This window comes from Schistocerca gregaria, chromosome 2, assembly GCF_023897955.1.
Source record: "Schistocerca gregaria isolate iqSchGreg1 chromosome 2, iqSchGreg1.2, whole genome shotgun sequence".
NCBI classification, from domain to species: domain Eukaryota; kingdom Metazoa; phylum Arthropoda; class Insecta; order Orthoptera; family Acrididae; genus Schistocerca; species Schistocerca gregaria.
The window spans coordinates 475,443,425-475,456,566 of record NC_064921.1 but is presented as its reverse complement, the minus strand read 5'-3'; the positions used below and the strand labels follow the sequence as shown (position 1 = coordinate 475,456,566).

The following is a 13,142-nucleotide window of genomic DNA, read 5'->3' as shown; positions in this document are numbered from 1 at the left end:
CAGTGCACTTACAACTACCCAAAACACATTTCTGACCACGAATGACACTCGCAATGTACTTAGGACATAGACCAGGTGCCGTTTATGGTCAAATACAGCAAAGCAACCTGCAGGTTGGGCTATCATCTGGATTTATGTTGAATCATTCATTGCTCACGGAGCAAGTCGAGCCGGCCGTTGTGGCCGAGCGGTTCTAGGCGCTTCATTCCGGAACCGCGCTGCTGCTACGGTCGCAGGTTCGAATCCTGCCTCGGTCATGGATGTGGTGATGTCCTTAGGTTAGTTAGGTTTAAGTAGTTCTAAGTCTAGGGGACTGATGACCTCAGATGTTAAAGTCCCATTGATCTCAGAGCCATTTGAACCATTTGAGTACGTCGACAAGGAGAGGGTGCTGCTTTAGTCAATCAGCGCACTTAAATTTGAAAGCCGCATATTTGTTGTGTGAACGTGCCTGGCATAGCTTTTGTTGTTGTGCAGAGATGGAAGGCGCTGGACAGCCGCTTGACGGACGCTGCCAACGAGGCGCGGGACAACGTGAAGTACCTGTACGCGCTGGAGAAGTACTGCGTGCCGCTGTACCGCGGTGACCCGTTCGCCATCGACTCTCGGCTCGCCAGCCTCATGTACTGCGTCCGCAACATCTTCACCGTCTCCCGCCACTACAACACCACCGAGCGCATCTCCACTCTGCTCTACAAGGTTAGTCTCTCTCGTATCCCAACAGCTGACACGCTGGCTCCTATAATGCCAGTTACAAACCGAAATATAAAGTTTTCGTAATTCTCTTAAACGAGAAGTTATGCAGGACAGTATACGAATGCCCTTGCTTTGCTATTACCTTTTATTAAAAAATAACATGCCTGCGCGTAAAGATTCATTTTAAGAATATCAGTAGTTGAATTCAGAATGCGGGATTGAAACAAATTTTAATATATCTCTGGGATAGATCTTTCTGTGTGTCTATGTTTGTTCGTTTGTTTGTGTGTGTGTGTGTGTGTGTGTGTGTGTGTGTGTGTGTGTGTGAGTGTGTAAAATCGTGCATGCTAATTGTAGTTTTAATGTATCTTTGGGATATCCCAGGCCAAAATAAAAAATATTTTTGTACGTTTGTGCGTGCGCGCGCGCGCGCGCGCTCTCGCACGTGTGTGTGTGTGTGTGTGTGTGTGTGTGTGTGTGTGTGGGTGTGGGTGTGGGTGTGTGCGTGTGTATCTGTTACAGTGCAGGTTAATTATTATGATTATACAGTCTGCCACTGACCATTTCTACCGTTGGTGCGTTGTCTATTCTCGCATTTGGTTAATTCACATCTCATAGATATTTTCATACAGAAATGTGGTTGCAACTACAACTACACCTCTTGTTGCGTTTCTGCTACGGATTTTAATATGATAAAGGGTTACCTTTTAAAGTAACTTCTTGTCGAGTATTTTCATACAGGTCTATTTAGGAGGCCGCGCGGCCCCTGGACAGCCATTTCCAGTTGAATAGCAAAGCCTGTTACAGTGTGGAAGTGAAGGGAAGTCATCAACAGTTATCTCTGAGTTCTACGAGCAGTTATCACGAGTTCCCAGCTAGGGTTATCGAGCTACTTTCGAGTGACTACGAATGATATACTAGACGGTGCCCTCCAAGCTGGATCCTGGATTGGACTTGAAAGTGGAACGTATAATTTACTTTGTTTGGATTAAGCGATCTTTAGTGAACTTGCGTACCTTTACATTGAGAATTTTCATACGATTTGAACTGCATTAGAGTCTTTCATAAAAGTGGCAACTTCTATTACTTCAGTCATTGGTAGATGTGTAGCTGTCTTAATATACTGACATTTAATCAGAATGCAATGCAGCACTTACTGACGGCAGCCGCAGCTAGGGTATTGATTTCTTACTGTGTATGTACTTAGTGAAGTAATGTTATTAACTCTTTCTATAATAGCTTCTGTCTTTGATATGTCTTATTCAGTTACTTCTCTTAGATACTTGAATTTGTTAGTTCTTGCAGTTTTTTCATGCTTAATTTTCATTATCTTCACGGCAGTCATAAAGTTTTTCTTGAATTCGGTTTCCTCAAAGAAGCTTTGTAATCTTACTTTTGCAGCTTCTTTCAGAAATTCTGTCTACTGGTCACCTCTATTGAGTCTGAGAAAAACAACAAGGCCGTCTGCAAACACTAAACAGTCTCCTTGTAGGTTGTTCCTTTGTATCTCTAGCTAATTATGATTTTGTCTAAAACAAAGATAAAGAGCAGCAGGAAGAGGCCATCACACTGTCTGACTTCTGTTTTAACCTCAAACTTCTAAAAATTCCACCTCTAAAACCAGTTTAGAGCAGACCTTGGACAGCACTTTTACTTGTCGTACAACACAGCGGACGAAAGTCAGGTTGGTATCACACAGCTGACAGTACGTCTCCAAAGAAGTTTTCCGCCTGGAATCTCACTGATTTGACAATTAGATTGGTAGGGTTAGGTCGCTTGGTTTTTGTTTTGCGTTTGGTATTCCGGTTGCTGCAGGTTTATTTATCGATTATCAATTTTATTTGTAATTCATTGATGCTATTTAAGTTTACATATTGGCATTGTCTCCTTTGGAGATAGTGAGTGAAACTTGGGACGCTAGAAAATGGAGTGCCAATTGGAGAAATCGGAAGATTTCCAACATATTCTTCGGAGTGAGTTCAATAGAGCGATGACAGCAGCGGAGGCAGCCAGAAATAATAAGTGCCGTTTATGGGGATAATGCTATTGGACAGAGCACGGCAAGAAAATGGTTTATTTATTTTAAGGAGGAATATTTTGACATTAGTAACTCTCCACGTTCAGGAAGACCTTCGCGGTTAGATGAAGATCCGTTAAACGCATTAATCCACGATTCACATCGGTGTACTCGAGAACTAGCATATGTGATGAACTGTAAACATCCCACGACCGTGCGACATTTACATGGAATGGGGAAAGTTCAAAAACTGGGTTACCTCTTAAGGCCGTGTCCTACGTGAACGACAGAAGCGAGCGACGCAAGCGACTTCTGGATACGCGACACTCCAGCGACAAGCAGCAACATTGGGCGACAACCTTGGGTATCCTGTGTGCGAGCGACCATATCGCGCTTCAAGATGACTGCTTAGAGCCAACGAGCTGTTTCTATAAAACGGCGTCCTTAACCTGTAGAATACTGAAGCCGGAGAGAGAGGCTACAGAGTTAGGTTTACTTAAGAAAACAAAGCGAAAAGAAACGCTCTGCATGAAATTTACAAATTGAGGAATCTCCATGGAGAATTTCATAAGTATCGCCAACTATGAAGATCACCAGACAAGTTCTTCGAATACACGTGAATGAGCAGAGGAGCATTCGACTATCTCATCAATAAATTAAATACAAATGTTTTTTTACATGACCAAGAACTTTTATCAGCCAATGAATGTGGAGGAATTACTATACATAAATACAAACATAAGCACAAAGAATGATATTCGTGGACTATAGGTCGCTGTGGTGTAGGGGCAGCGTATACAGTTCGTAGTTATGTGCGAAGTAAAGGTCCTGCGTTCAGTTCTCGGCATTTCTTATATATTTACTGACTCGATTACGATTCTGATTACTAAGTTTTATGTATACTGTTTACACTGCGTCACTAAGTATATTTTCAAGGTCTTGCCAAAGAACTTGATCTCCACACCTATCCCATTATATCTCACACATTTAATTCCTAATAAATTACAATGAACCATGAAATTTTCCACATATTTCATGTTGCGAACGTAATCCATCAGCAGTCATTGTTAAGGCCAAGCGTTTAAACTACTCTAAATAGTCTGAAAAAGTAGAGCTTACAAAATCTTTGAAAAGAAAGTCAAACGTTTTGTGTAATGATTTGTCTAAAAATATGAAATCAAAAATATTAGGGAAACTTTTGGTGCACCTCTTCATGATTTCGAGCATCATTCAAAGACACGTAGAACATTTCTCTGATCTACTTATTTCTTTTACACAAATAATTTCATAAAATACTTGAGTGATTCAGAAAGCATGATCTTACTGACTCCCCATTTGCCTTCCTGACGTTCTTGATTCGAAGGAAGCCTTTTTGACATTTAAATAGCGCACCAATGTATCTTTTTATGTGCAAAATACCTAGGTCTTGAACAGATGACATTTTTGACACTTCATTTAAAGCAGCTTTTCGTGAAATATTTCAATTTTTCCTCGGCTTATTAATTAAGTTTTCGTTCATTACCCTGATTACTTTCAAGCAATTAAATATTTTCATGCCAAACTAGACCTTATGCCGATCACTTTGATACCCTGTTTACCTGTTTCTCTCCGTTTGTTTGTCTAAGGAAATTTGGACAAAACGCTCATGGTGTAAGTTATAGGGAGTCTAGTTTTTACTCTGCTCACGCGTTTACAAAAACGTATCAAGTGTTAATCATATGATAAAATAGTCCTTTCTGCGTGCTGTCATTTCCAAAAATCGTCGTTTCGATACCTTGAACCTTTTATGAGATACGACGATTTTTACGACCACTTGATTCCCGAAGCGCAGGAAAGGTTCGGACGCGACGCGAGCGAGCCGTCCGCGGATGTAACAAACAATATTTCAAGAATGAAAAGAGATATCATTCCGGTATCTACTTTAAATACGACTTTGATATATTGGTTACATTTCATACGCAATAATGTATGGCCTTAAATGAGCTATACGGAAAGTCTACACAATGTGATTTTACCTCTATAAATTCTTAAAAATTTCGTGCAGCCATATACTCAATTTCGTGCAGTACAGTAACTATGACGAATTACGAAAATAAATTCTGACCTTTATCATTTAAGGATATCAAGCTATAGATTTCTGGAGAATCAAAATTTTTCACCGAATAGTTTTCTTAAAATCGGTTGTTAAGTAGTTCATAGCTGCCGTCGCGTCCGCTCCACTGCTTGGCCAAGAAGACATGTGGCTGTCGCTCTGTGTCGCGAGTGCTGCAGTGACAAGATTTAAACACTTTTGAATTCAAACGTCTCCACCTGCAGTGGGAGACAGGCAGCGACACAGATGTCGCTCACTTAGGACACTTCCATAAGTAAACCCGCGGTTGTCTTTTGTCGACTGAAGCTGCCGCGTGCTGTTGCTCGCTTCTGTCGCTCACTTAGGACACGGCCAAAATCAGTGAGTGGCCTTATGAACATTTTGCTTGCTCGTCATCAATTGGCTCGCAAATAACATCATCCATTTCTATCCTGTATTGTTATTGGTAATGAGAAATGCTGTATTTATGCTAACATAAGGAAAAGAAATAAATGGTTGAGCCCAAACAAAGCAACAGCCCCCATACAAAGACATGTGCATATCTGCAAAAGATAATGTTATTCATCTGGTGGAACAGTGATGGTGTGGTGTGCTATGAATTTCTTCCATGAGGCGTAACCATCACTGCTGTCATTTATGGTCAATATCTGAGGGGTCTTGCAGATGCAATCCAAGAACAACGACCAGGAAACTATACAGGAGTTGGGCTGGGATGTCATTCCCCACCCAGCTTAATCATCTGATCCTTCGTCCTCAGATTTTCATCTTTTCCACTTTCTATCGAACGATCTTCAAGGAACTTCCTTTCTGGGTGAAAATGTTCTCCAGAGTTGAGTCAATGAGTTCTTCGCCTCAAAACCACATGATTTCTACAGTCGTGGACCAGTAAAGTTACCCCAGATTTGGCATACTGTTGTAAATAGTGAAGCAAAATGTATTATTGATGACCAAAGTCTCTGTTATGTGAATTTGTTGTGTTTATTAAACATATGGAAAAACCCAATAGAATTGTTTTCTTTGAGGAGTCCCCCTTCAAACAGAGCCCCGATGACCATGGCAGACATGTATGGACAAGCTCCAGACAGCGGTGGGTGCCAAACTGCCTGTCTCACGCCATAATTTCTGACAGCCAGGAGAGATGGTATGGGGTGCCGTTTCATTTCATAGCCACACCCCTATTGATTTTCATGCGTAGCATCTTCACAGCACAGCAGTATGTCGACAATATTCTACATCCCGTTTTGTTGCCCTTCGTGGCAAGTCATCCTGGCCTTACATTTCAGCAAGATAATGCCCACCCATACACAGGGAGAGTTTCTGCTGCTTACCTTGCTGCTATCCAAACCCTATCTTCGACAGCAAACTCGCTACATCTCTCCCCAATTGAGAACGTTTGGAGCATTATAGGCAGGACCCTAGAAACTGCTCGGGATTTTGAAACTCCAAAGCGCCAATTGGAGTGAATTTGTCAGGATATCCCTCAGGACGACATCCAACAACTCTACCAATCAATGTCAAGCCGAATAACGGCTTGCGTAAGGGTCAGAGGTGGACCAACACTTAATTGACTTGCTCAATTTGTGAAGAAATTTCTCCTGAATCAGTCATCCAATCAATATTTCTGGAATTGTAGTCATTTGTTTGTCGGTACATGTACATCACATCTACCGATTCCGGCTCATCTGGATAATTTCTTTGTGATGCGTCGTTTCTTCTTTTGTTTTCGTTTTTGGTCACATAGTGCATTTTTTTAAAATGAAGAAACCGCACAGCAGTTGCTGAATCAGTCTTTTCTTTTTTTCATACAAGACCGGTTTCGGAACACTTGTAGTTCCATGAACTGATGCAATCCGCAATAATGAAACTATTATGCTACAATACATTGGAAGTGGATCACTATGTGTGTTTTTAAAAAAAAGTCACTTACAAATAAAAACAGTTAACCATCTCAGGTCATCCTCACTCCAGTGTCGTCACTGAATAAAAGTTCCCTGTCAAAAGAGTAAAAAGAGGGATCCAGAAAAATCCCAAAAAATCGACATCACGACTGGACACCGGAAGCCAGCAGCATCATAAATCATGTAATATGCAATAAAGACGGGAGGAGGAAACACATATTGTGTGGTATTACATACATAAATTACACAAAAACCGCCCCCTTTGCCGCCTCGACTGGGAACACAAACAGCAAAACGAAACAACAGTAAATAATCGCTAGCTGTCGGCACTGACACAGACATGGTACGAATCAGCCTTGCGACTGGTAAACTGTTTAAATTGGAAAAGTGGGTAGTGACCGCAGAAAGGAGACGGAACCATCACAACGTTAGGAGGGGAGAGGACCCGTATAACTAAAAACAAGGAAAAATATTACGTTACATTCACACCTTAACCTCCCGAATAACATATATTAATCCTTGTTCCATAAATCATTAAAACGTTGTCAATAAAATTCTTCTGGGTTAGAGACCGCATTGTCATTTATAAAATTCCAACGTTTCGGCGTCTGTTGCAAGACGCCTTCCTCAGGGTGTGTTGCTAACTGCTGAATGAGCGTAAGTGTGGGTACATATATACTATGGAAGAGTGTTGTGATTGGATGTGAGGATGAGGAGGAAGGGTACTAGGAGTTCATTTTATTGGCGTTTGCATTGCGTCTTGTTATTGGCGGAAATAGGCGTTTTCCATTGGAGTTTCCTTTTCTGCCTGCCATTGGTGGAAATCGGCGAATAGGAGACTTAGCGGCGACTGCAGCGTAGCGTTGTTTACTAACTGCCTAGTATCGACTAGGCCGCGTCAGCGCTCTGTGTACCATCCTCCGCTGGGGCCTACCGCGCGCCTGTTGCTTTGCGCGAGCTGTCCTTCCGCAAAGCTGTCACAGCAGGCAGCCAAGACGCTGGAAGTCTGTACCCGTCTTCTCTGTTCATATTATCGGGTCGCTTGGCTATTTCTATAGCCTCTCTAATCTTCCTCCTCAAACTAAACGGCTGTTTCGCCAGTACTCGGGCCTCTCGAAATTCGATGTTCATCCTGCACTGCTCATGATGTTCTGACACCGCTGATTTGCTATATTGTTTGAGGCGGATATATCTCTCATGTTCAGTTAGCCTCGTGCTTATTGGACGCCCAGTCTCACCTACATACACCAGTCCACATTCACACTCGATTTCATAAACTCCGGCGGCATGAAACTTGTCAATTGTATCTTTTGTCGAGCCCAGAATGTCTTTTATTTTGTTGTTGCTACGAAAAATCGGCTTAATACCTGCCCGACGGAGAATTTTGCCCAGACGTTCAGTAACCCCTTGTACATACGGTAGCACGGCGGTGTTCTGTGCTTCGTTCTGTATTTCCCTGTTGCCCTCCTCCTTCGGCGCCATGGTTTTGTGTATCAGCCTCATGTCGTAGCCATCAGCTCCAAAAATGGTCCTGTGGTTTTGCAGTTCAGCTTGCAGGTTGTATTCATCGCTGATCCTGTAGGCTCTCTTAGTTAAAGTTCGCAGGGCCGAATTCTTTTGCATAGGATGGTGGTGGGAGGATGCATGCAGGTACCTGTCCGTGTTGGTGGGCTTCTTGTAAACTCTGTGTCCAAGCTTCCCGTCTGGCTTACGATAAACTTCTACGTCGAGAAAAGGCAATACCCCGTTCTTTTCAATCTCCATGGTAAAATGAATTTTGCTGTGCTGCTGGTTAAGATGTTCGTGGAAGTTCTGAAGCTCTTCTTCTCCGTGTGGCCAGATAACAAAGGTGTCATCCACGTATCGTAGCCAGCATTCCGGGCGTAATGGCGCGGACAGGAGTGCTGTTTCTTCGAATGCTTGCATAAAAATGTCTGCTGCAGCAGGCGAAAGAGGGGAACCCATAGCAACACCGTCCGTCTGCTCGTAAAAATCCCCTTTCCACCTAAAATAGGTTGTCGTCAAACAGTGGCGCACTAGCTCGCTGATGTCAGGTCAGGTGCCATGCGTTCCTCTAAGATGTTCATGGTGTCCGTCACGGGTACATTCGTGAACAAAGATTTCACGTCAAAACTGACCATCAAATCCGTATCAGAGACACGCTTCTCTTTCAAAAGTGCTATAAAATGGGTGGAGTCCTTGACGAATGCATCTGTATGTCTCACTAAACGTCTAAGCTTCGGAGCCAATTCTTTCGCTAATTTGTAGGTCGGCGAGTTGATACTACTCACTATCGGCCGTAAAGGGAAGGCTTCTTTGTGGATCTTTGGTACCCCATATATTCTTGGTGCCTGTGGCACCTGTGGAATGAATAGTGAATATCATCCTTTCTTCTAGTGTTGTAACTATGCACTTCGCTGTTAGAAGAATTTCATGATTCACACAATCATAATCCTTTGACAGACCACAAAATATCCCAATGGGTGATGTTCGGTTATAATGTCATAATTAACTAAAATGTTTTTGTAATACAGGTCAGTGAGTTCATTTATCGTATCAAGAGGATAGAAATGGAGACTTCTTAAGATTTCACTTTCTTCCAGGACATGGAGTATTTGACCTTCCTCCACAGTGTATAAGATAGCTAAGTTACCGTTAACCTACTGCAACTGATGTTGGCTGTTAATAAAATGCATTGCATTGCGTCTCCAAGACGCCTCAGTTGTTGACAACTGCCAAAAAGATTTTCTAATCTCTACTCGGCAGAACATCAACTGGAGCAATTTAGACCTCAAATCTGTCCCAGTTTCAATAACCTCGATGTTATGAAAGTTGTTGGTTCAATTTGCTCCAGGAAAGTGTTTATATCTCTTTAGTTTATTATTATTTATTTGTCCTTGAATTCTGAGAACCAATCCTGATCCAAACATCAGCCAATCAAAAGACAGCCATCGGTATAACAGTTGTCAATTGTCGTAGCTGTGTTGGGAATGTAACAGAGCTCCAAGAGCTAATAGAAAGCACTGATGCTCTAATCGCTGTAGGCACTTAAAGCTGGCTAAAGGCGGAGATGTCAGCCAAAAGTTTTACGAGGGACGTGATGGTGTTCCGAAAGGACAGGCTAAACACAGTTGAGAGTGGCGTATTTGTTGCTGTTACAAGCAGTTTATCTCGTACCGAAATTGAAACAGTTAGTATCGGTAGCGGTCATTCTTGGCAACTGGAATAAAATAATAATTGGGTCGTTTTACCGACGTCCAAACTCAAATGATACAATTGCTGAAAGATTTAAAAAAACTGGTATCTAATTTGAAACACGTATCCGACTCATACAATTAAAGCTAGTAGTGATTTTAGTTTACCCTCTATATGTTGGCGAAAATACATGTTTAAATCCTGAGGTACGCAAAAACATCGTCCCAAATTGTACTAAACGCATTCTCTGAAAATTATCTCGAGCAATTAGTTCATGAGCCCACTCGAATGCTAAACAGTTATGAATACGCACTTGACCTCTTAGCAACAAATAATCCTGAGCTAATAAAACGAAGGTATACCTATTCAAATAAGCAGATAAAAATTTCCATGACGACTTCCTGAGAGACAATCTCCACACCTTCCAAATTAACAATGTAAGTTGCTTGAATTCAAAGAAACTGTGTCATTAGCAATTGAGACATGTATATAAAATAAATCAACAAAAGAGAGAGCTGACCCCCTTGGTACACAAAACGGGTCTGTTCACTATTGCAGAACCGACGAAAAAAGCTTGAAGCATGCCAAATTTAAACGAACATAAAATCGCCAAGATTGGTGATCTTTCACAGTAGGTCGAAATTAAGCGCGGACTGCAATGCGATATGCTGATAACAGTTTCCGAAACGAAACTTTTCCTCGAAACCTGGCAGAAAATCCAGAGATTCTGGTCGTACATAAAGTATGCTACCGGCAAGACACAGTCAGTGCCTTCTCTGTGCGATAACAGTGAAAATACTATCGACGACAGTGCTGCTAAGGCACAGCTACTAACCACAGCCTTCCAAAATCCTTTCGCCCAAGAAGACAAATAAATATTCCAGAATATGAATCAAGGACAACTGCCAACATGAGTAACTTAGAAGTCGATATCCCCGAAGAAGTGAAACAGCTTAAACCTCACTTAGTAGCCGGCCGGAGTGGTCGTGCGGTTCTAGGCGCTACAGTCTGGAACCGAGCTACCGCTACGGTCGCAGGATTAGTTAGGTTTAATTAGTTCTAAGTTCTAGGCGACTGATGACCTCAGAAGTTAAGTCGCATATTGCTCAGAGCCATTTGAACCTCACCTAGTAAAAACAAGTCTTCAGTCCAGACTTTACACCAGTTAGGTTCCCTTCAGAGTATGCTGTGCAATTGCCCCATACTTAACAATCATACTTAATCGCTCGCTAGACGAAAGATCCGTACCCAAAGGCAGGAAATTTTCACAGGTCACACCAGTATTCAAGAAAGGTAATAGGAGTAATCCACTAAATTACAGGCCTATATCATTAACGTCGACATGCAGCAGGATTTTGGAACATATATTGTGCTTGGACGAGAATAACGTCGAGGAGAACGTGTAAGGTGTCAGGCAAATCCAACACCTTCCATGAAAACCCTGACATGATAAGCAAATCCAGTAGTATGTCATATAGCTCCGAATAAATCGTGACATCAAATTAACCAAAGTAATACAAGTAACGAGTGAGCAAATGGAATACCACAGACTAACACAACAATGACTAAATGCATGTCGTACCTTCCCACCGTGAGACCGACGCAGTTTCGAGGGGAGAAACTAGAACAAAAGCCGAGAGCAGAACCGTGTTAAGCTAGAAGGCCCTACGATAAGGGACGGACTGGCCACCCACGTCGCCAGCAAACCACTAAGGCCACACAGCCCGCACGTTTTAGCGTGAGACTGTTTCGCGTCCCTGTTACGTCAAGGACCACCCCCCAGCCCATGTTAAAAGCTAGAGCCCTCCAGATAAACAGTATAGATCTTACGATAACACAAAAAGGGCCACTACCACCCGCAAGTTTTAGCGTGAGACTTTTTCGCGTGTCTGTTACATTAGGACCATCCACCAGCCCATGTTAAAAAATAGAGTCCTCCAGAAGAACAGTATAGATCTCACGATAACGCTAAAAGGACCACACCAGCTGCAGGTTTTAGCGTGTGACTTTTTCGCGTCTCTGCTACGTTGCAAACTTTAAAAACATTGCGCCACCACGAAAAGTATAACGTTTCTCATTGAATAGACAGAATTTTTGTAGGCGGAGCTTAAGGTTAACATTGAGACCCTGATTGGTCAGATGAAAACACAGCCACATAGTTTTTTTAAACCAACTTCGGTAAATGTAGTAAGGAGAAGTTATAGAAGAGTTGCTTCCGAGATGGCGAGGTGAGCGGAGCTATGGTGCCCTAACGCTGCCTAAATACCGACAAGGTAATGAACGCATGCGATGCCGCATTTTTGAGCGCAAAAGGCTTCACTCAGAACTGCAGAAGTCTCATCTGTTACACCCCCTTTTTGCGTAATACTAGTGTCGATCGTTAATTAAAACTCATGGTGTTTACATTTGCCACTTGAAGAACAGATCTGAAACGCGATGATTTTTCTTTTATATAGTTATTGAGAAGCCACATCAGCCACTGTAATTTACGACAAGTTAGATAAGTAATTAAAGATAATTGAGGGTCACTGTAGACCATTTTGATAGTCACTGTAGACCATTTTGATAGTTTTTTCTTTTGTGAAACTTAAATTAAACCTAGATTATAGATGTGATGTGGCATAGGTCATCCTTCGATCGATTGTAGAACTTGGAAACCCATTCAGGGAATATTTGTTCACATTTTTGTTGAACGCAGTTGGTTTTTACCATCCTGTATTAAAATTGTTCCTTTTATCAATAGTGCAATTTATAAACGATGTTTTGTGAGCAGAATAAAATTTCCAATGGTAAACTTAACCGCTTTTTTGACGTTATTTTACCAGCTAACTAAAAATACGAAAGCCTTGAACCCCTTCCACTAAATTTAGTTAGTATTAAAATTCTTTTACAGGGAGTGCAGTGGAGCTGACGCTGAGATCATTAAGTATTTGGTTATATCATCGCTAGTCTCACTGAACTCTTCTGAATTCTACATGTCATGTGTGGTCTGGCGTCTCCTTACCAGCAACAGGTCCCAGGTTCAAACTAGTCAATTCCCTAAAAAAACACGCTCAGAGCGTCATTGCGCGAAAGTGGTAGGGAGACAAGATATAGAACAAACAGGCACCACCATGAATGTTTAGAAACGGTCTATTGACACACAATCAACACGTATTTAGAAAACATTTTTCTTGTGAAACACAACTAGCTCTTTTCTCACACGAAGTGCTGAGTGCTACTGACAAGGTATTTCAAATTGATT

General features: G+C 41.9%; 1 protein-coding gene across 1 annotated transcript in view; it reads left to right on the top strand.

Moving 5' to 3' along the window:
* Positions 1 to 441: 441 nt before the first annotated feature.
* The window catches only part of LOC126335843 (dynein axonemal heavy chain 8-like), a gene marked incomplete at its 5' end in the record, with an annotated part of 446,097 nt that continues 433,396 nt past the window's right edge, over positions 442 to 13,142 (top strand). The window contains one exon of the mRNA XM_049999312.1: positions 442 to 699. Within this exon, the coding sequence (XP_049855269.1) occupies positions 442 to 699 (258 nt within the window). The remainder of the gene's footprint in view (positions 700 to 13,142) is intronic.